The 23,345-nt window shown below is 35.5% G+C and overlaps 1 protein-coding gene across 2 annotated transcripts in view; it reads right to left on the bottom strand.

Annotated features, from left to right (window-relative positions):
* The window catches only part of TDRD3 (tudor domain containing 3), a 96,649-nt gene that overhangs the window by 20,845 nt on the left and 52,459 nt on the right, over nt 1-23,345 (bottom strand). For both annotated transcript variants that reach the window (XM_051778877.1, XM_051778878.1), the window contains 7 exons: nt 18,412-18,483; nt 17,724-17,873; nt 16,910-17,050; nt 15,700-15,856; nt 14,969-15,094; nt 5,223-6,061; nt 3,192-3,317 (listed from right to left, as the gene is read on the bottom strand). In XM_051778877.1, the coding sequence (XP_051634837.1) occupies nt 3,192-3,317; nt 5,223-6,061; nt 14,969-15,094; nt 15,700-15,856; nt 16,910-17,050; nt 17,724-17,873; nt 18,412-18,483 (1,611 nt within the window). The remainder of the gene's footprint in view (nt 1-3,191; nt 3,318-5,222; nt 6,062-14,968; nt 15,095-15,699; nt 15,857-16,909; nt 17,051-17,723; nt 17,874-18,411; nt 18,484-23,345) is intronic.

Genomic DNA, 23,345 nt, shown 5'->3' with positions numbered 1-23,345 from the left:
CTCAACCCATGAGCCAATTGCTCACCCAGCTCATTATGTTTTATCCAGCTGCGTGCTGAACACTTTGTCCAGAAGGATACTGTGCGAGACAGTATCAAAAGCTTTGCCAAAGCACAAAAAGATTATATCTACTGGCTTTCCTTGATCACCTAGCTGGGTTACCCTGTCACAGAAGGAAATCAAGTTTGACAAGTAGGACTTTCCTGGTTGGCTGTGACCAATGACTGTGTTGTCCTCTAGGTGTTTTTCAACACCTCACAGAATAATCTCTTCCAAGATTTTACCAGGCACTGAAGTGAGACTGATAGGCCTGTAGTTTCTGGAGTCCTGCTCCTTGAAAATCAGGACGTTTGCCAGCTTCCAGTCAGCTGAGACCTCTCCAGGTTCCCAAGACTGCCCAAAAATCATTGAGAGGGTTTGCAATTACATCAGTTAGATCTTTGAGCATTCTGAGATGAATCCCATCAGGTCCCACAGATTTGCAGGGATCCAGCTAGAGCAGCAGATCCCACACATTTTCAGGGTTGACTGGGAGTTGATCATTCTCATAGCCATGGTTCTCCAGCTCAAGGCACTGAGACCCTCTTGGTTCATCATCCATGTTGAAAACAGAAACAGAGGCAAAGAAAGTGTTAAACACCTCTGCCTTGTCTCTGTCCCTGTTTGTGAGGTGACCATCCTCATCCTGTAACAGGACTATGATATTTCTATACTGACTATTGCCATTAATATATTTGAAAGAACTCTTTATTGTCCCCCACATTTTGGGCACCTTCAGCTCCAGCTGAGCTTTGGCTGCACAAATTTTCTCCCTAGACCAGCAAGCAGCATCTCTGAATTCTTCCCATGTCACTTGACCTTGCTTCTGCTGGACATATACCTTCCTTTTTCACCTTATTTCCAAGAGAAGATCCCTATTCAACCAAGGTGGCCTTCTGCCTTGTCTGCTTGACTTCTGACATTTGGGAATTGCCTACTCCTGTGCCCTTAGGAGGTAACGTTTAAAAAGTGACCAGCACCGATGGACTCCAGCACCTGCAAAAACATTTTCCCAGGGGGTTTTACTTAGCTATCTGAAAATTATCTGGAAGGACTAAAATAAAAATCAGCATAACGTTTCCAACAATGCAAGTTCATTGGTGACAACAACATCGATCAATGAAAGAATTACTGAAGTCAGTTTAAAATCTGCTTTGTTCTCTTGTAACAAGGAAATATCATAAAGTTACTTAAATCTTATGTCAAAAATTAAGTACTAAGCAGCATGAGAACTTCATTTTGCATTTATACGTGCTATCTACATTTATATATTAGTATGAACACTGAGACAAAGAAACTGACCAACAGTGTTCAGCTTAAAAGACAAACCGGAGTATCAGAGCACGACTCCAATGGGTGACAAAGAACTACAAATAAAAGAGGACTAGACTTAGTATCCAAACACAAAGAAGTGAAGAGCAAGGTCCTAATTAACTTTCTTCAGCAAAAATCCTATAGCTGCAAGGACCTTCTAGCAACAAAACAGTAATTCATCAGAAAAAAATCAAAACCATAGAAAAGTTGTTTACTGTGAAGATGTACGATTGGCATTTATTTATCTTGTGTAATTATTTAAAATCTAGTTGTTTGAATGTTTGAATGCAATTCAAAGAACTTTGAGAAGGGTATCTTTCATTTCTAAATGGACTGAAAGTCCTTGGAAAATCTTCATTTGTCCCCAGTAGCAACAGAGGAAGCCTCAGTGACTCGATCAGGATGCAGCACGATGCTAGGATTACACTACTTAGTGGCAGAATGCCCTTTCCATACATGGTCCCACCATTTTGTTTCAGCTTTAACAAACTAACTTTAACTGTGAAATAAAACAAACAGTCTGGGGGGAACAAAAAGTGGTCCATTTCATTCAACTCATCCTGTGGCTACATGACTGACGACCCAACATGCGAGGAGAGGGATGAGGAAGAACACGTGGTCAGATATCGGCAGAAAAGGCAGGGAAAATGACCACTGCTTCAGGTTGGAACCTCACTACTAGGATCAACTTAATACTAGTCCAAGTTCTTAGACTGTGAGAGATAACTTTCAGAGGGTTAAAATAAAATAAAAGCCACTCCTCAAAACCCTAATCATAACCAAAGGCTGATTATTAACCCTGAAAAAGGGTCAAAGTAAGTACAATCATACAGTAAGTAACTAGCACCTTACAGCTCAGCTAGCAGGACAAAAAGAAGGGGAAAAAAGGGTAAATTTTAATAGAAACAGCAATGCATCAGCTGGGAAGAACTTCAAATATCTTTTTAAGTACAAAAAAGCAATCTCAGAGGTCATGAGGGCATCTGAGAGTTACAGACAACAGTACATGTCAAGAGACCACTGGCAGGAAACAGGAGCTGACTGTTCAGCCTCTGCAGCAGTAGTAGCATGGCTATATGACCAAGAGGTAAGAAATTAAAATTAACACAGTCAACTCATCATTAAGTAATCAGTATGCAAATATGTTTGGGGTTTTTTGGGCAGTTTTTTATAATAAGAGTAAACAGCAAAGAATTGTGTAATCCTAGTATTTTTTTTAAATCAAAATGTATCTCTGTTTCCATGACATTGATTAATAAAGCCTTTTGAAATTTCCAATTTCTATAAGGCTAATACATTCTAAACTTTGTAAAACACATTTTGAGGCATAGACATCTACCACGATATTTGGCAAAGAAGAAATCATTGAAACAAGAATAAAATCATGATACAAAATAAAGTGATACAGATGTCTATTTTTTGTCATACATACACACATAGTGAAAAGCTTCAGAACATGTATTTTAAAAGACTACTTCCTAACCTTTACAGAACAACATACAATGTATATGAAATAAAACAGAAAACTGGGTTGAATAAAGTAACAACTTTTAAGAGAAAAAAACATGCACAAAACTGTTTGGCTGACAGATCAATTATTCATTTTCAAACAATACAATTGAAATTTATTATACAGGAAGAATACCACATCATCATACACCTCTACGAAGTTTCATATAGACAACTAAAATTTGAGATTTTGTTCATGTATTCGCGTAACTATTTCTCCACACATGCAAGTAGCATTCTTTGCATGAGTAGGCATTAATTTCTAAAGAGTTACATACTTTGTACAGACTAGGTAGTTTATATTTTTAATACAATTTGTTATGACATACCCATGTGTCTGCATGAACAGGCCTGATGTTGCTGAGAAGCACCTCTTCATAATTTCCATAATCACTGAATTTAACAACTGCAGTTGTCCCAGAAGAATGGAGAGCTTCAATTTCTGCCCGGTAGAACTTAAAAGAGAAATTTTCAAAGGTCATAAAATATTATCAGAAATACCACAAACAGCCAACAATTACCTTTTCAATTACCTTTTCATATACATATATACGTATGTCTCTGTGTATATATATACTTAGACAGTATTATGTTTTGAATTAAATTTGTACCAGATATTAAACCAGGTGTCTTAAACTTCCACAAGGTAGACTGCAAGGGTATGGTAGAATGTATTTAGAACACTCCTTGAGAAAATATGCAGCTTATCAAAGTAGACTGAACATTTAAAAGACTTGTTTTCATTTCTCTGAAAGCAGAACAAATCCATCACTAACACAAATGCTGCTGTATAGAGAGAAGTGTTACTGTAAGATGTTTACTTAAAATACACATATCAGTAAGTGCTTATCAGCCGTATACACTGTACGTACTTACATAATTATCACACAATAAAACATGACAAAAATATTAGAATACTGCCCTTTCAAAAAGTACTTTTTCTAAACACGAAACTTGATTTTTTTACACTTATGCAAATATAGCTTTCTTGAAGATATTCAATCACTTCTATCTTAGTGAACACAAAGAAATCACTGCCCCCTAACATGGTTAAGCTTAGTACTGTGTTGTATCATCACATATCAAAATTGCCCTAGATGTGAGCAGCAGCATTTATTATAAATACCAGGAAATTAATTACTGCCCACAACACCCCTTCTAATGTGATGAATACTCTTCAGATAACAGTCTGGGATAACCTCGTATGTATTTATTTTGCAAGTTTTTACTTTCCAAAATTTAAAAAACTCATCTCACAGTAATCAAAGTATGCTTCTCAAAATAGAAAACAATTCAATAATATGCCATTATACTTCACACTAATCCATCCACTCAAGCTACAAATTCCTATTTAAGAGAGCTAACTTACTGTATGCTGACACTACCAAAAACGTGTATGGCTTATCATTTGTTTTAATCATACAAAGAAAGGAGAGAAAAAAGTCATGGGTTGAGCTTAGGTGGACCAAAAGAAGGAAAACCACTTATAATAAATAACACAAAAAATAGACAGTAAAAAAAAAAAAGACTGAAAAAAGTGTGAATAGGACCTACTCAAAGAACAACAATATTTAAGGTAGTTCCCTTCTCAGATTATCAGAAAGAGTCAAAAACTAAAGAAACTGCCCAAGAAGAATGACAGAGAACTCCTGAACAGATAATGACAAATCAAACAAAACAGTCTAAAACTCTTTTAGCAAAAGAGAAGAAAGCAAAGTGTCCTGCTGCAAGAGAAATCTTATTAATGGGAAAAATAGCTGAAAAGGAAGTATTTAAACTTTTAAAATATCAGTAAAACAAAACTATCATGCAGCATAAATCATTTGTTCCACAAATTCCTCAGCTAATAGTCTACTAGTGCTGATCAAAATTAAGCCTTTTGCTGTTTCCTTTCTGTAATGATTGAAATTAAAAGAGGGAGTTTTTTTAAACAGCCCTGTTCCTGCAGACTCTGAGTTTCCTTTGAGCTACTAAAGGTTGCATGCTGACTTATTCCAGAAAAAGGCATTACACATCTACCATTCAAGACTATTTTTGTTCCTTAGCAAAGAACATGAGCACCTAGATCCATATTCATCCCTTCAAATATTTGGCACTTAAGTAAAATGCTTCAGTGAGGAGCTTAGTCTTCCTAAACTCCACCTAAATGAGAGAAACAAGGACTTGATTTTAGCATTTAAAAAAATGAATATAAGTGACATATCTCACAAATATAAAAAACAGACCACGGAGCTATCCAAGAAGCACACTGCACATCTTCGAACAGTGTCTCTGTAGCAGTGTGTTAAATATCTCCTACAAGTGTGTAACAAAACATTAGTGGTACAATTTGAGGTAATTCTCATTTGGCAAAGGCATACCTTGTTGTCTTCCCAATAAAGAGCAAAACATTCATCCCCTGGTCTCCAGCTTTTTCCATACTCCATGTGAATAGATGGTTCTAATATTTTCTCTGGTTTTATGGGACCAGTTCTTCTTTTGGGACCGGTGTTGTAATACAACATTTTATCATCGAAAGATGGGATCGTAGCAGGTCCTGATGATTTGATAGGTCCTACTCGTCTTCCTTTCTGATGATGCTCAGTATCTCCATTTGGTACAGTATTAAAATTATCAGTCCTGTTGGGATTTTGGTAGTCATTATTAACACCAAAATGTTGCTCACTTTTTACCATAAACGCTTCACTACTTATTGTTCGTGCCTTCCTGTCACAAAAATTTTCAGAATTGTGTGTTTGGTTTTCCCTTTTCCCACGTTTCTGGTTATTGTTGTCTGTAGTATCTTGAGCAGCAGAGTTTTCCTTGAATTCTGTGAAAGACACTCCTTTTCCTATTCTGTTTTGCATATTGTTATCTCTTTTTTTGAAAGTAATATCACTCTGGTGAGTGGCTACGGGATAACTCAAATCCCTTGGCCTATCATTTCTAGGAAAATGTCTGTCACTTTTATTTTTTTCATCTGTCCAATGTTCTAAAGAGTTGTGCCTTTCAGGACCTCTGTTTCTTGGTAACCCACTACTTTCCAAAGCCTGTCTTGAATTCTGAAAATCCCTTTGAAAACGAGGGGGTTTCTCGTTCCTCAGTTGTCTCGTGTCATTGCGCGAAATGTGTCTTGAATGATTCTCTTTGATGCCATTCTGTTCTGCATTCATAACTTTGTGCTGTACTTGATGTGGTGGCTGAAACTGCAATTTTGGTTCTAGAAAGAAAAAAATTATTTCATTGTTAATGTATTTCACAGGAACATATTTTAGATGTAGTGTTTCAGACTCTGATAAAGCAACAGTATCCTTTAGAAATGTATGCAGTATTTGTGACACAGAAAATTTAGCAGACACATTTGAACTGTAATTCCCAGTCACTGGAAAATATACACTACTGTGGGCTGCACTTAGAACCAAACCACCTACTAGAATGAGAAAAGCCAGGCATTTCCAGGAGTTTACTCATTCCTCTCTAAAAACATCAACAACTCACTTGAATAAGAGCCACTTAAGACAGAAAAGCAGAATTCCAAAATGGAGAAAGGAAGAGGGAAGAACATGAGGAGGAAAAAAAGGAATACTTCTAATCTGAATTGAAACTTTCTGTAAAAATAAGCTGCTAACAGCTATTCAGTATAAAAGATAAAGGCAAGAAATAGAAATGGTAAAATGAACAAAGCTGCCAAAATGGAGATAACAGGAGTAGCATCAAAGTCCAGAATTCTGGAGACTCTGATCAATGAGCTGTAACAGGAACTGCTCAAGGATTACCTTCAAGAGCTTCAACCGGAACTCCAACTGATGAGAATGCCTGCTGGAGAGGAAGGTAACTATGGGTATCTGTGAAACTTTTCATGGAAATATAGTGGGTTTTAGGCAGCCTTGGAATTTTTAATGGGTTCTTTAGGTGAAAAGCTGAAGGAGCAGAGAGATGAAACCAAGAGAAATATGTGCGAGAAAATAAAGAAGAAATGAGATTAAACAGGAGAGCTGCAAGTAAGTAGGTTCCTGGTCAATACACTCCTGCAAGTGATCACTGTTACCTGTCTCTTCTCCTTATTAAATTCTAAGTTCTCTATTGTGTGTGTGAGTGTTAGACACCAGACCAGTTATTATTGGGTCAGAACCAACTTGTGGGGACTGTGTGTGTATCCCTCATGGCAGACCCCAGGAGCCCACATGGGGAAGCCCTGGAGTAGCTGTCAGCCACAAACTGCCTGGGAAGACTATAACACACCACACCTCCTACAGCTCCTAAGCCAGGCTCAAACTGGCAGGGACAGTGAGGACACTGCCCCTCATCCTGGCCTGGAACCCCAGAGTGGCTGGTGGGTCACAGAACCCCCCCGGAGGGGCTGGCCATAGAGACCAGAGCAGATAAAACCATGGGCATGCGTTTGCCTTGTGTCATGGCCCTGCCACTTGGACTTGTGAGAGCTGGTCTTCTACAAGGCTTTGGTGGTAGCTATATAGTCTGCCTCCTTCTCTCTTCTTACTCCCTCTGCTTCTCATTCTTTGCTCCTTTCTTGATGCTTGGGGGTGGTTTGGAGCTGGAGGGGTTGGATCTTGATTGAAGTGTTGTGGAATTGGTTGGGTTTTGACTTGAGTGTTGTAGATTAATAGTATATGTTGAACCAGTATTGTAGTGGAACATTTTTGTCTAGCTTGTGTGGTGTCCTTTTGAACTTTGGCCAAGTCCCCTTATTTACTCTCCTAAATTAATGAAGAAATTCCTTGGGAACAAGATCGTGGCCTATTCTCTTAATGTTATCTCAAAGTATTAAAGAACCATATATCTATATATTTAACTAAAACTCATAGCTAATCCCATGAGCTGGCAGCTCCTGGGGCTGGAGTTTTACAGTGAGGGGACGTCTTTTTAAACATACTGGCAAATTTGAGACAGAGTAAGCTGGCAACTGGGACAAGGAGGAGCTGGCAGTTGAACACTGGAGAGACCATGGGTCTTGAAGGCCATCTACCAGAGAGACCACAGGTCTGGGCTCAAAGCGGTCAGACCTACGTAAGTAAACTCGTGTAACACTTCTACAAACTTCAGGTTGTACTACCCAACAAGCTGGACAAGAGGCATCTGAGATGCCAGAGGTTAAGGGTCTCAGGACCAGGAGAGACCCAAGTGAATACAGGCATGATGGCAGCTGGGTATGAGATCTGCCAGCACACTTTAAACGTGATAGCAAAGGAAAACAAACCCAATAGAGTGATTTATATGAGCAATTTTGTGTCATGTGGGCGACTGCAAAGGTGTTGTTCCCTTGTCTGTGTCTATCCATGGCATCTGGCCATGGATATACTGTTTGCATGAGCCCAGCGGGCATGGCGAGACTGTGCACTCAGGCTCTCATACAATCCTGTGGGAAGGGAAAACTTAAGAACTTCAGTTCACGTGTTACCACTAGAAACAATGAATGCTGATACCTGACAGCAAATGTATCACTTTTCATAATTAGATGCTACATGGTAAGAGTTAAAATTAAATAGAGATTTCACCTGTTTTGTTTGTTTGTTTCATAGAAAATACTTCCAAACATCATGTTATTATTAATAGGTCATAGAATTTTTATCAATTTAATTTACTAAATCAGGTAGTAAGAATCTAGCTCTATTTTTACATATACCTGATGTAGCATAACTTTTAGAAGTCAGAAATCTTTGACTATAATGATGTAGTGTTTTTATTTTTTAAAGTGACATAAGCATACATAAGGTTTAGCATGAACATGATCTTGGTAAAAATACATCTTACTGCATAATTTACTACTTTGAAACTCATAATGTTTTTAATGCATTAATATGTAAATATATACTACTCAGAAAGAATCAAGAGTTTCATAAATATGCATTTTCTTTTTAAAAATGAAAATGTGACTAAATCTTGTATAATTTAAAATTTTACTTTTTGTAAGACTAAAACTTTTAAATTTAAAAGTACCTCTTTATTTCTTCTTTACAAACAGCTCATGAAAATAATGGTTTTTTTTAGTTTGTATTTGTAACTTTTCAGTAAGTATCTTCATTACACTTTTCCACTTCTGTATAATACATACCCATCTTCTAGACTTCCTGTGGCCTTGAAAGATTTAACTTCCTAATTAATGAATATTCTTTGCTCATGACATTCTTAATTTAAACTTCTTCTCCTCTGGTAGTAAAATGCTTGGGCTTCCACTCTTCCTATTCCGAATCTAAGTTCTTACGTCTATTCCTAATGTTAATTACACATGAAGTGACTGAACTGTTTGATGACCCCTGAGTGTTTACTCCCTTGTATACACCATTAAAGAAAAATGTGTATAAAACTCTAACATACTTCATTAAAAACCATCTTATTTAGTATTTTTTATCATGAAATTCATTTAAAAAGTCACTGTTCCAACAGAAAAAAAGCAGAAATGGGTTTATGACTAGATGGGGTGCGATAATATTTTGCTAGGCGGCAGGATTTTAGGTTTGACTTAGACTCTAAATGTTTCCTTTTGAGGGTTGTCCTTTCTCCTTCGTCTAAAGGAATAAACGTTTCCTGAACTGAGATGGGTAGTCACCTAGGTAGCATCTAGTACATACAAGGACTCTATACAACTGCAACACAAAAGCATGCAGAGCAGTTATACTTTAGTTAAAGCCTTGAGGAAAAAACAAAACATAGACATATTCTTCAATAACTGGAAAAAGTGTACTGAAATTTCTATTCAATTTCATAGCATATAATAAGTAATTTTAGCTATTGTCTACCCAACATAATGTGATCATAATACTAAAGTAACAGGCTGATTTGAAAGTGTCTTGAATCCGTCAGTAACAGATTTCTTTCAGATAGCAGTGAAAAGTTAAAATAATACTATATGTTAGACAGTAAGTAAAGTGACTAGAGAATTTCAAAACAGTGAACACGAGCATCTTTTTCCTAGGTGTCTTTACTGTGACACACACAGGGTGCTCACAAAACATCTGACATTCTTCTACTCTAAGGTATGTGAAATCCAATAAACTTACATTTTCTACGGAGGTGCAGTTATTGTGCTAAAAGCTTCCCCAGGGACTAGTCATACACGACAGCCTTGACCAAGCAGGACATGTTAACCCACTGTTTAATGTTCAAGCACAAACCATTCACAAATGGAAACTGCCAACTAACAGTAAATGTTACTTCGTCAACAGTATTTAAGAAAAAAAGCCTAGAGATGAGAATAGTAGTGATTCTTCATGTATTTGTGCTGATCACCAAAAAACTGAAGGGATTCTGAAGTTTCTTTAAGAGAAAAAGTTAAGCAACAAGTGATGCTATTCACAGATTATCTATTTCAACCGCTATTCCTTCCTTCTACTTCTTGCCCCAACTCCAACAATTCATTAGCTAATGTTCCCAGAAAAGTAATGCTTCCTACAGAGCAATAACAAGCAATTAATAATTTGCCATTTAACAAGAAGATTTGGTAAGCTCCTTTCAAACAGCAAGATGTGTTAACCCAGTCATCATCACTGTACCCAGAGGTTTGGGAACAAGTTCTGGGAAAAAATACATTTCAAAATTAAAGACAAGGTTTTTGTCATCTGCTGTGAAGCTTTAAGATGATGATTAGCATTTGTCAGTTTGAAACTCTCACTCAGTTATTTTACTCATTTTAGCTTTTGTATGTGATGACGCAAGAAGACCGTACAGAACCAATCACATTCCCTTGATTACAAGAAACCAGCAGGATCTGTTGCACTTGGAAATCTCAGTCAACACAGTTTATAAAGCACTGCTCCATGAACAATGGAATTTAAAGAGTACAGTTTCCTGTGGCTCTCTCCTGTGGATTTCATCATGTTTAATAATGGGGTTAAATTCAAAGACTGTGGCCCTTCCTGCACTGGTGGCAATGACTTGGGTTTCTCCTTTCAAACTGAATAATATTTTTATGTAACTGCATAGAAGTGTATCTTGGAGACAGCTATCTCCAGGGCATGTTCTATCTCACACTGGACAAAAGATTAAATAATTAGAAGAAAATTAATGATGCATTTGCACACATTTCATGCCATGGAATGAAATTCCCATTACTCAATAGCTTTGTCAAGTTAGATAAATATCAACATAAGTCTTTCTAAAATGTAGTAACACTGAGGAACTGGAACCTGAGGTCATGTTTCTGTTGAAACAAAATAAATACAAGTTGAGGAGGAGGGTGAAAATGAAGAAGTGGCCAAAAAATTCCAAAGCATTCTGCTGTTGCATTTACACAAAATTAATTTTAACTTACAAAATTAAAGGACTGGAACAAAAAACAATAATTTTTTTATTATTCTTTAAAATGTATGGAATTTAGTATATTTTTCTCTTTTATATTTAAAGAAAAAATAAAAATACAAGCCTCCTAACATATGTCACCAAGGTTAACATATTACTACAACAAATATAAGTGATTTTCTTGATATTCACAATTAACACCACTGAAGTTCCATTTTAAAAGTAAAGCTGAATAACAAACATGACTATGGTTCAATATGGATCTCTTGTCAATAGGGCACACCATATTTGTTGAAAACATGGCTACTAAATGGTAAATTCCAAAGGTAAATTTCCTCTGACTCCAAAAAGTCAGACTCTTTTTTTTTTTCCAAGTGCCCTCTGTCCCAGATATTCAAATAAATTGTGGCACCACAAAATGAAATAAATATATTTTAATTATATTGTATTGCATTACTGATTTGTTTTAAACCTTTAACTTCTTTGGGAATATATAAAGCACATTGTGCATTATTCCTTAATACTACAGTCAGATCTCTTGGTACTGTTTTGTTCTCTCTGATAAACCTTGTGTTTACTTATTTAAGTTGGCAAAGATGGATGAATTGTTCCTCATAACAAAAGAAAAATATAAGAAGGAGATTAATGGAAAAATCTTTTGTGCTCAGTGGCAGAAATAATCCAAGTGCAAGCAAGGGCAGCTAGTCGACAGCAATTTTGTCCATTATTTGTGTTATCTCTTGCAGTCAGGAGGATTCTCTTGCCAACCAAAACTTAAACTACTTAATTTCAACACAAACATTTTCATAGGTGCCACCAACCATTCCCAGTTAATAAATAAATAAACATGCAGTATAAACCTATGGATATGTTTGGTTTAATTCTTTGCATTTCACTTAAACAATGTACGTTTACTGTATGCTATGTTTTACATTGAAAGAACTAGCAGATCATGGAGTCAGGTATTTAATACTTCCAACAGCTGTAATTACTTCAAACAATATTTCATTAACTGGCAAAAAGGAGATAAAACATAAACAACCATTGCAAGACACCACTTAGGGGGTAAAGGACTAACAACTTGCTTTCTTAAAACTAATTTGTACTTCTTTTTTAAAAAAAAAGAAAAATGAACCCCAAACAAGAAATTCAATGTGCTATTTTATCTCTAAAAAGGAATAGAAGTACATCCTAAAAAACACAAAGGTATTTCAATTCATAAATGTTTTTCTACTTAGTTTAAATCCAAGGATGAAAAGGTACCAAATAAAAGATAAAAAATTCAACAACTGTTCTGCAGTTCCTGTTCACAAATCGTTCCTGTTATTGCAAACTTAGAAGTGAATTAAGAAATTCTTCACAGTACTGAGGTTTCAGGTGCAATTAGAAACAGTATAGAAGAAAAATAGGGAGGGATGCATAGAGAAAAGCAAATCAATCCTCTGTGTCCTTGAAAAGATTTTACTTTTCAGACATTTTCTGTTCCCAGATCCCATAAGCAGATTTTGAAGAAAATGCAGCATAGCACAGAATTAAAAAATATTTATCTCAGTTTAGCAAAACTGCCTTCTGTTTTTTGGCTTCTATATAGATTCTCAGTCATTTAGAAGAGATTACAAGCTGTCTGAAGTGTACAGAAGTTTCATGCTTGCAATAATGAGAAATACAGCCATCCCAGGTAATCATATGCTCCTGGTCACAAGCATTCATGTAACAGCAGAGACATTCTCATTTATTTAAAACCACTATTGCTATACAAAGGCCAACTCCGAATACCTAAAAAACAATATGGTATTTTAGAGACCATATAGGACAGCGAGATGCCAGAAATACTGCAAAATACAGAAGATGCAGAACTATCTTCTTTTATACGTAGCATAGTACAGCCTTTAGTGAATATAAATGGAGAAAAACCTGCCAGCCTGGGCTCTCCTTAGTGTACTACTATGCAGGAAAATCAATGAAGAGACCTTATTTTTGGCTATGTAACATTACATATTTGAGTCACTTCAATCAGTGTCCCCAACGTGCCTTTCATTTCTGACCAATATTTTTCTAATTCTAAGTGAAACTACATGTGTCTACTGCTAACAGCCAACAGGATCAAATGAAATTTAGAAGGTACTATATACATATATATATATACATATCCTGTTTTCTGCAGACAGTTGGATGCAGACGTCATCGTGAAAGAGTTCACAGTGGTCACTGCATATATATCACTCTGCAAACACTTTTAACACTCCTGTCGTCTCTGTTTAAATGGAACTTAAGACAACTAATAATTAAGAATTTAACCGAGATGATGTTCAACCACAGAGGGAGAAAACTAGCAGAAAATTTACTTTCAATATATCATTTCAAGGATGTGTTTGAATTCATCAGACTGCAGAATTTTCCTCGAATTTGGCAAGGAAAAAAAGCACTTTTAAAAATACAAAATACATATGCCTACGTATTTCTTGAAAAAAATCCATTTGAAACAGACTTTGTGAGACAAAAGTAAAACCTGGCATAGAAACGGAGACACAATCCTATGGGCTTATACACAGTCAGTAAGGAAAATAAAAACAACATGAAACTAAGCAACCACTTCAAAGCCTTACCAATTACAAAGAACATCTTTTTCTTTTTCAGAAGAAAAAGGGCAAAAATATCTAAAAAAATTTCACAAAATAATTAGAACACTTTCTGAACTCTTCAAAAGTGGTAACAAGTTGGGTTTGGTTTTACTTTTCAGAAAAGCAGGATTCAGGAATAGTACAACAGACCGCATATTGATCATTCAGATAAAGCTAAAAAACCCCAACACCAAAAACCCCATGTCATGCTAGGAAATATGCCAGAACCTTTGGCAACTGAAGGAGTACAAAACCTTTTCAAAGTTTTAATACAATTATGTCTATTATTATGATCACTTATGGAATCTTTTTATTTTTATTTAAGAGGGGAAAAAACATAGAAAAGCAAAATGTATTTATCTTTAAAAGACAACATTGAAGATTATAAACTGAAATACATATAACCAATAAAACCATTTTTTTACTGATATAACACTACGCTTTATTGTCTACCTACACGTACTAAATCCCAAGATCATAGAAGTCCCCCCTAGCAATCCATAATACCATTTTACAAGAAGCAATTCACTTATTTCACAAGTCTTGGTAAACTACCATTACTTATGTACTATATAATTACTGACAGTAAGCAAGTTATATAACGCACAGGGATTATTTCTATTATTTTCCTTTAAATGTCTTTCAGTCACACAAAAAAGCCTTCTCTAACCTCTCAATATAAGCACAAAATGTATCCAAAGAGAAATCAATGTTTGCAATGTAAGTGAAAAACACCCCCACTGTTTTAATTTCTGTTCAGTGTAAAAATCTAATTCATCCTTGGTAAGTGAAATGAGTTGCCAAGATATATCTCAACCATCATTCCCTACACCTGCTTTCTGAATTATATGCATTACCTGAATAGTTTACTAAATTGTATCAGCTAACGCAGAATGCTTTTGTATTTGAAAGGTACTTTCTTAGAATATTTTAGATTTCTGACAAATACAGGGAAGACTCATGATATCATGAGCGAAGAGTCATGATTCAGGAGGAATCCCATCAGATTAGCAGACTGTGATTTATGTCATCTTATTTCAAATTGCTTACTTTTAGACATCTAAGCACTGCAGTGCAATTTATTTGACCTTTCTTCAAAGGAGAGGAACAGCTCTCCAAGAACTCTTTTTTTTTATGACTGAGTGTGGAGGAAGTTCTAGGAATCACCTTTTAGATGACATAGATAGGAAAAAGAATTCCACCAACACTGTCCAATATTTGTTCCAGATACATTAATTTCAGTAACTTACCCTCTACAGTTAGAGTACCCATTTTGGATTCCAAGAAATCAAACAGTGTGCTTGGTGCAGAAGGTCTGGCATTTCCTAGCTCTTCTTCATCTTCAGGTCTTATTCGGCCTCGACCCTTCCCTTTACCTGTAAGCATCAAAAGTTTTTTGTAAATGGGTAATAAATAAATTAAAAAGTATACACTTTTTCATTTGATTTACAAAATGTTTGTATTTTCTGTCTTTAAAAAATTCTGTCATAGACAAAATAGAACAAGGGAGAACATTTTTAAAATAAAAGAGATTTAGATAATATGTTAAGAAGAAATTCTTTAATGTGAGGGTGATGACGCTCTGGAACAGGCTGTCTATAGAAGCTGTGGATGCCCCACTCCTGGAAGTGTTCAAGGCCAGGCTGATGGGGTCCTGGGTGACATAATCTAGTGGGTGGTATCACTGCCTGCGGGGGGGAAGGTGGAACAACATGATCTTTAAGGTCCCTTCCAACCCATGTCTTTCTGTGATTTTAGGATACACGTATTTCCCATTTAAGGATATTCCAATCTGTGACTTCCAATGCAAAAATTTTGACAAGACTATAAGGCACAGAGGCCTTTCCTAGGTATTTGCTTTCAGGTTTGCAATGCATTCTAACTAAAGAAAAAAACATGCAGATATGACTTTCTATAACCACATTAGTAATCCGCCATATACAAAGTCCTTTGCTTGTAAACACCTGTTTTCAAGTTTTACCTCTAGGTGGTGGTCCCTGAGTGGGTTTCTGTTTACTGTTGTTCAGAAGAAAATTTAATGCTGCCTCTAGGCTGTTACTGTTATCCATAAGTGCCTGCCTCGCTGCTTCTTTGCTGAAGCCCATTTCTGTTATGTGTTTTAGAGCTTTTTCATCAACCTGAAATAAAAGGTACACACACAACTAATAAATACAACAAAGATTCTATAAATCCACCAGATTTTACATTATTTTTTCTTTAATTTTTACTTGAAACACTATTTCTTATTTAATTGATGATAAATATTTCAGTTTTGTATAAAATCTTCATGTACAATCTCTCTTAGGTCCAAACAACCAGCTAATAAAGGTTTGGGGGTTTTTAATATTATTATTAAGATTTTTAATTCATTAGTTCTCAGTTCTACTATTATGTGCACAAATTCTCCTAGTCTAGATGAAAACTAAAAAGAATATCTCAAAATAATACTGGTATCAAAACAAGCCATTTGGTCCTGTTCGAACCCTTTCACAACTTTTACAGACAATACAAAACCCAGTTACACATTTCTTAAAACATGGAGAAAATAATTGGCTAAAGGTTTTGTAGAAGAAAGCAAAGAAGTACAAACAATTCATTTCTACAGAAATGCAGGCTTTGTTATTCTAAACTGTATAGAGCACAGTGACGAAAAGGCAAAGCAGGAATCACAAAGCGTCAAATATAGAAAACAGCCTGACATCTGCTTTAAAGCACTCTGGTGAAAACTGCCTCTTCCAGTGCAGACAGACTTACATGCAACAAACACAAAATGGGACTAGGCCCTCTGTCCTTCCTTATCCCATACCCAACCAAAATGACACCAGTTACCCATCTACTGGAACAGCTACAACCAAATACATTCTTAATTGGAATCCCATGAATATAACACTGTGTCTGCAAGTTCCAAAATAGGCATATTATGACCCTTCATAAAAACAACCTTCAAACCTAGTGGAATCTAACCCTTAGATACACATTTAAAGTTTCCTGGATAACTTTTTTACCCTCAAATCACACTGAAGCTCCTAACTATCTTGGTAAAGTACAAAAACACCTTAAGTATTCTAAATAGACTTCAAAATTATTCAAAGTCATTATTTCTTGAGGTATTTTGATTTTATTTTTGTTATATTTGTTTTTTGGTTTTCAGCAGTGAGCATTTAGGGTTCCATTTAAGTCTTCCACCTTACCAATTCTCGGTAGACACCTTCATTCTTCCCCTCAGGTTTTGCTATCTTCTCTTTCTGGAACAGTTCCCTGTTTCGATTCCCTCCAGCACTCACACTGAGATTACTTCTGCTACTACCACCGCCTCCTCCGAACGTCTTGGTCTTCAGATAAGCACAAAACAAAATTTCAGCAAACAGAACTTACAAAAATAAGCCTCAATATTAGCTAGTAGAAAAAGTGCAGTAAATTTGTTGCAGTGATATTTTTTTATGATTATGCTTTCCATCAACAAATAAAGCACTAATTTACACACACACAAAAAGATTAATTTATTAGATAGGTCTTTCCTTCTCTGTGCCCAAAGGAGGCTGTTAAAAGAGTATATAATTCTAGTTTTTATGACTTACAAAGCAGATTTCAAAAATAAACTAAAAGGAAAACCAAAGGAGGACAAAAACCTGACACATTAGAACTAAACTTCCTAGCTATTCTTTCAGACCGAGTGCAGGGAATCACCAGTTTTTGAGAATTGAAAAAACACATCAAAATTGATAACCTGCATTAATTACTTAAATCTTATTAGCTAAATTGTAAACCCCACATTTTTTAATAGTGGTATCAAAAACATATCTTCAATAAAACATTATGATACATTTATTGGCATTACTAAAAGAACATAGCCATCAATCCAAAATGACTCTCTGATTCTTTGTAAAGATACAGGAGTAGAATTATAAGCAGGCAAATATCAGAAAGCATTTGTCATTTAATACTTAAAATAACAAGAAAAGATCAATCACGGTAAGTAAAACGGTGTAACACATGCATTCTAACCTCCTTGCTCTTTGCTACTTCTGCAATAGCAGCTGTTCTCTGCTTTTCAAATTCATCATTGTCCACAACAGTTTTTACAGCATTTGTCATTTGCAGAGTCTTTCTGCGATCAAGGTCTCTGCTATCCACTTGCACATGAGACGCACATTTCTGAAAATGCAAAAGAATTTTTTAATTAACTCTTCTGCCTACTGTCATTTAAAAAAGACCAAAGTATTATTGCATTAGATTAGCACAAGTTAAGATAAAGAATATGATCACAAAAATGTACACCTAGGACATCTAGATCTGTTTTTCCTAAAAGCATACTCCTCTGGTCCACTAGAAAGGTCAAAAAAAGACTTTTACATTTTAAGCTTAGTTCACAACGTGGCTGGTAAGATTACTGGAAGTACCTCTGGCATTCAAGAAGGGACTACGTTAGTGCCTACGTGATCTGACTGGCACAATCAAAGGCTCCACATATGAAATAAAATTAAGTTTGAAATTGAGAGGAAAAATGTCAAATAGAAACTGATGCCACAAAGTGATAGGACTAACACAATTTTTTTTTAAACAAGCACATTTTTTATATCCAAGTCATCATGATCTAAGGTGTTTTGATAGCCTTTATCTAACTGGAACCAGGTACCCTAGATATCATAATACAGGTTTCTTTCATGAAATGACAAAGAGAAGTACGTTATACCTGCCCAAAAGGTACAAAAGGAGGAGGACCGCCTTCTGTTCCAATGTTACTCCTATTGTGTTTCGCCAAACTCTGTAAAAGAACACTGATGATTAATAAATTGCAAACAGAAAAGAGATTATATGTTAAATGTCTATTTCAGAAAGAATAGGAAATTTGCAAGATGGACATTTTAAGCAGAAAAAAATAATGATATTCTTAAAATCCTGGGGTACTTAAGAAGAAGGTTCAATGAGGAGCAGAGAAAAGAAGAAAATTATGGAATTCTGCATAATCATTAAGGCAACATATAGAGCAAATATAGAAAATTCAGTTATATACCAAAACCTACACTAGCAGAACAAAGCAGCACACAAATAGGCAGTAGATGTTTCTTTACATAGTGCCCAGTAAATCTGCTGTCACTACAGATTGTAAAGACACACAGATTCAGCATGTTTAAAAAAGGATTGGACCAATTCAGCCTAAAGAAGGTAAGGTTCACAGACATCTTATCAATTTACACAAACAACTGAAAGGAGAATGTAAAGAGAATGGAGCCAGGCCTTTTTCAGTGGTGTCCAGTGAGACAAAAAGACAATGGGCAGAAACTGAAACACAGAGGGTCCCTCTGAACATCAGAAACCACTATTTTTACTGAGGGTGACTGGGCACTAGCACAGGTTGGCACAGGTTGCCCAGGGAGGTTGTGGAGTCCCCATCCTTGGAAATACTCAAAAGCTGCCAGGACACTGTTCTGGACAACTAGCTTTAGATGGCCCTGATGGAACCAGATGACCTCCAGGCTCAACCATTCTGTGAAATTCATGATCCCATGCATAAGCAAACACAGAAAAGATGAGTCAGAACTGTATCCCCTGATAAAACATAAAAGAGAAATTCTGGATGCTAAGGCTTCATAAGAGCTCAGGCTGTGCTCTCTCCCCTAAAAAACATCTTTTTGCCACTGCTGGAAACAAAATACTGTGCTACCAGGAAATTTCCCCAATAACCTTATAAAAAGTATGGTATATAGGCTAAATTGATTAGGAGGTCTTTGGATCACAAAGACCATAACAATTACTGATACACAGTATTGATAGAACAAGTGCTCTAAACATTTCGGTTTATCGATGACCTAGGCCTGAAAACATAGCATTCTCCAATAATACAATTACTTGCTAACAACAACAGCCAAAAGATGGATTTGTAAAACATTGCATTAAACTATCTGTTCATAAGTTGATAAAGTTTTTCTCATTCTCTACAAATTACAAAACCAGCAATAATCTGGAAGAGAAAGAAATTTACTGTAACTGACATTTGGTTATGTGTTAATTATTGTGTATTACACAGAAATATTTGGTTTCAGAAGTGGAAGAAGGGAAGAACAGGTCTTTAATGCTGTTAAAATGCTCCAAAATTCCATTCCATACAATGCATCTATTTTATCATCTTCACTTTATATTATCTTTTTTCCCCCACTGGACAGTCATGTATGACTACATATATCATTTACTACTCCCGATTGGGGGAGAGAGTATTATTTACTTAAGACTATATATGATATTTACCTATATACTTATTACATTTATGTAAAATTGATTTAAATACATCATGTGAGAACCGTAGTATAAATGTGAACATCCTTTAAGCCACTATATTATCAGAAAATGTTTTAAACTAAGTAATGGATCAATTTAGCTAATACATACTGAAATTAAAACTTTTGGTCCACTCCTTTCAAGTTAACTACTTTTACTGAGGAGTCAAAGACCGTTTTCTAAATCATTTATGGTTGTTAAGTCCTTTCAAGGCTGAAAAAAAAAAATAATCCTTTTCTTCATGCCTTGGAGCAAAAAAACACTGATAAAGTATTTGATAAATTATTCAAAACAAAGCACTTAGTGCAGAAATCATAAAATTTTTCTGCTTTAGATTCAATCAGTTCCCTTAAAGTGCTGCCTTAGAATTATGAGCTAACCAAAGGCTGATCACTGTAGCATGCTCATACCTTTCTGTATCTATTAACTGAAGCAGCACAGTACAACAGTGATTTCATGGCCAAGCCGCTTCACTTCCCCAAGGAAGGCACTCTAGGTCCAGTAAATCCTACACTTATTCTGGTTTTTATTTGTTTGCTTGTTTGTTTGTACCTAGAGAAATGCAAGCAGTTTTGGAATGAACTCCCACGCTGAATCAATTTATAATAAAAAAAATATTAAGTGCTAGTCTAAGAACTAAAGCATGTCCTACAATCAGGAAGAACGTGATGAAATTTAAGGTTAAATTTTTCTTTCCCATAGAAGAAAATGACTGTTCTAATCTACCGCTCACACATGCAATTGGGCAAATAGCAAAAAAGCACTTAAAACTGATTGCCTATTTATTACATTTAGCTACATGGATTTTGAATCGTAACAATTTATTGCATAAAGCTGTAATGAAAGAATTGTAATGTTCTAATGGTAAACAAGAGCCCTGACACTTTCTTCCCAGGTAGTACTGTCTGCTGAGCAGTGAGAGCAGCTGCTTTGGAAATGACATTTTGTATTGCATCAAATACAAAGCAACTTGACAACAGTATTTTTTTAACTTACAATTAAATATGCTCATAGCACAGCAGTAACTATCATTTACAATAAACTTTGTTACAAATACACTTAGTATGCTTCTTTTATCCTTTTTGCTGTATTTGCATTGTGATATTAAAAACCTATTTCCTAGGGAACCTCTTAAGAAACAAAGGTTTTACAATATGAGACTGAACTAGATATTATGTTCTACTGTACCCTCACACTTCTTTCTAGTATGAATTTTGATGTATACATAAAACTACTCCCTTTTCCCATAAGGTAACCTCAATATTTAGCCTCACCTTCACCAAAACAGAAGACTCATTAAGTATAGTAGAGAACTTTACTTTTAAATAATTTGTAATTCAACAGATTCTATGTTTTAAAAATATAAGAGCCTATCAAACACTCTCACCAATCATCTCAGCAAAATTTGCTTCAGACTCCGCTTACATATTGTCTGATATTTTGATTAATGGCAATAGGAAGTACTGTTTTTTCATAAGAAGGGTAACAGCAATATCTCGCAGATACTGACTCTTCATATTTGAAACACCAGTCACCACCAGAACATAAGAAACTCCACGAAGCAACAGTTATTTGGAACTGTATTTTCACCTAAAGATGTCCAGACACTTTACCTTGCATTTCCAAACAGTCTAGAAAAAAAGATCTCACAGTAACAGTCTCATTTCCTCCTTCCTTATTTATATACTGTTACTTAAATACTGACGCTTGAAAAAAATTGAAATTTGCAGACAAGAATTTAACTTATGATAAAATTGAATGCTACAAGGAATAGCAAATTTATTCCTCATTCTGTGTGATAATACTACATTCCTTCCACATATGCTATATTTGCTGCGTGTGTCTCTCATTACTAAAACTTGATTCCTCCTGAAAGCAATTTGAATGGTCTGAATGGAACAAAACAGTAATGAACTGTAACAACTAGAAGCTGACAGGCAGGTGCAAGGGCAGTAACTTAAACTGGTTAAACAACTTTAATTCTAAAGTTTCAGAATGTTATTTGGCTTAGTAGTACTAACGTTACCTCTTATTTCATCATCTACACGAGAAGCCAAATTAACATATCTCAGACACTCTAGTAGCAAGAAAATAAAAAACTGGCTTCAAAACCAAAAAACTGGCTTAAAAACAAGTCATTTTAAATAGTCCCCCAAATAAAAGTTTTCTGTCTTTTTATGCAAACACAATTCAGCATTTTATTTATGCTTCAGTGGCAAGATTAGAGTGGCAATGTCCTTTGTCACCTCTCAGGTATTTTAGCAATCATGTTTATTTGTCCACTGTTTTCTCCTGCAAAGCTTTCTGAATAGGAGAGAAATATTGAATTAATGGGGAAATAGTTATCATGTAGCATCTGGTTTCTACAGACTTATTTGAGCCCTATCTGTCCAGCTGTCAGTCTGGATATAGAACTGGAACTACAATTTCCAGTGGTCATGGTTCACCTGTCCAAATTGATTTGTTGTCACCTAGAGCTTTTGACATTGGCCACATGTGCTGTGAGCTGGTCAACAAGAAAAAGAAAATGATACTCGGGCAAACTCCAAGATGGAACGAGAGAGCTGAGGGGATACCAACAGGCAATAGTTACCTTTCTATATCTTACCAGAGCAAAAGAGTGACAGCTACCACTCAGTTAAACATATCACATAAAGCCAACAGAACTGGCTCACAACAAGTGCTAAAAGGTGTAGTCAGCAGCACACCAATGGTTATTAAATGGTTTGCTTTCTTGCAAACACAACATGTTCCAAGTTATTTCTTGATATTTATTTCAAAAACAAAATAATAATTATGAAGTAAGAATTATTTGTTGAAGTCCAGATAGAAGAAATATGAAAACAGACTGTTAATCACCAAGAAAGTCAACCAATTCTATTGACCCTTGTCTTACAAATTAGATGGCATTCTTAAGAACATATTAACTCTATGTGTCTCCCTTCTGTCCCCATCAATATTAAAACTCACAAGACTTTATGTTAAATAAGAAAAAAATTATAAACTGGGATACTTCTGCTGTTGGTCCTAGAACTTCTTTTAAAACCAGGAATAGTTTTTTTAAAAAAAAAACAAACCAACAATAAAAATCAACCAACCAAACTATTTTCAACTATAAAAGCACAAAGAGGATGCCAAACAGAATCTATGACAATGGACACTGTGTAACTCAAACATTCAAATAAGTTTTGGTTCAGTTTGATGAAATCTAAGAAGTGCAACCAAACACCAAAGAAGGTTACTTGCAACAAAAATGACTGAGCCCCACTTAACATCAGCAACAAATAAAGAAGTGCTTCATACAGAAATGACCATCATGTTCATAAGCAGCTACTCCATTTCATCCATCAG

The sequence above is a fragment of the Manacus candei genome, unplaced genomic scaffold (genome assembly GCF_025592945.1).
Source record: "Manacus candei isolate 608988 ecotype Guabito, Panama unplaced genomic scaffold, ASM2559294v1 h1tg000014l, whole genome shotgun sequence".
NCBI lineage: Eukaryota > Metazoa > Chordata > Aves > Passeriformes > Pipridae > Manacus > Manacus candei.
This window is presented reverse-complemented; position numbering and strand designations above follow the sequence as displayed.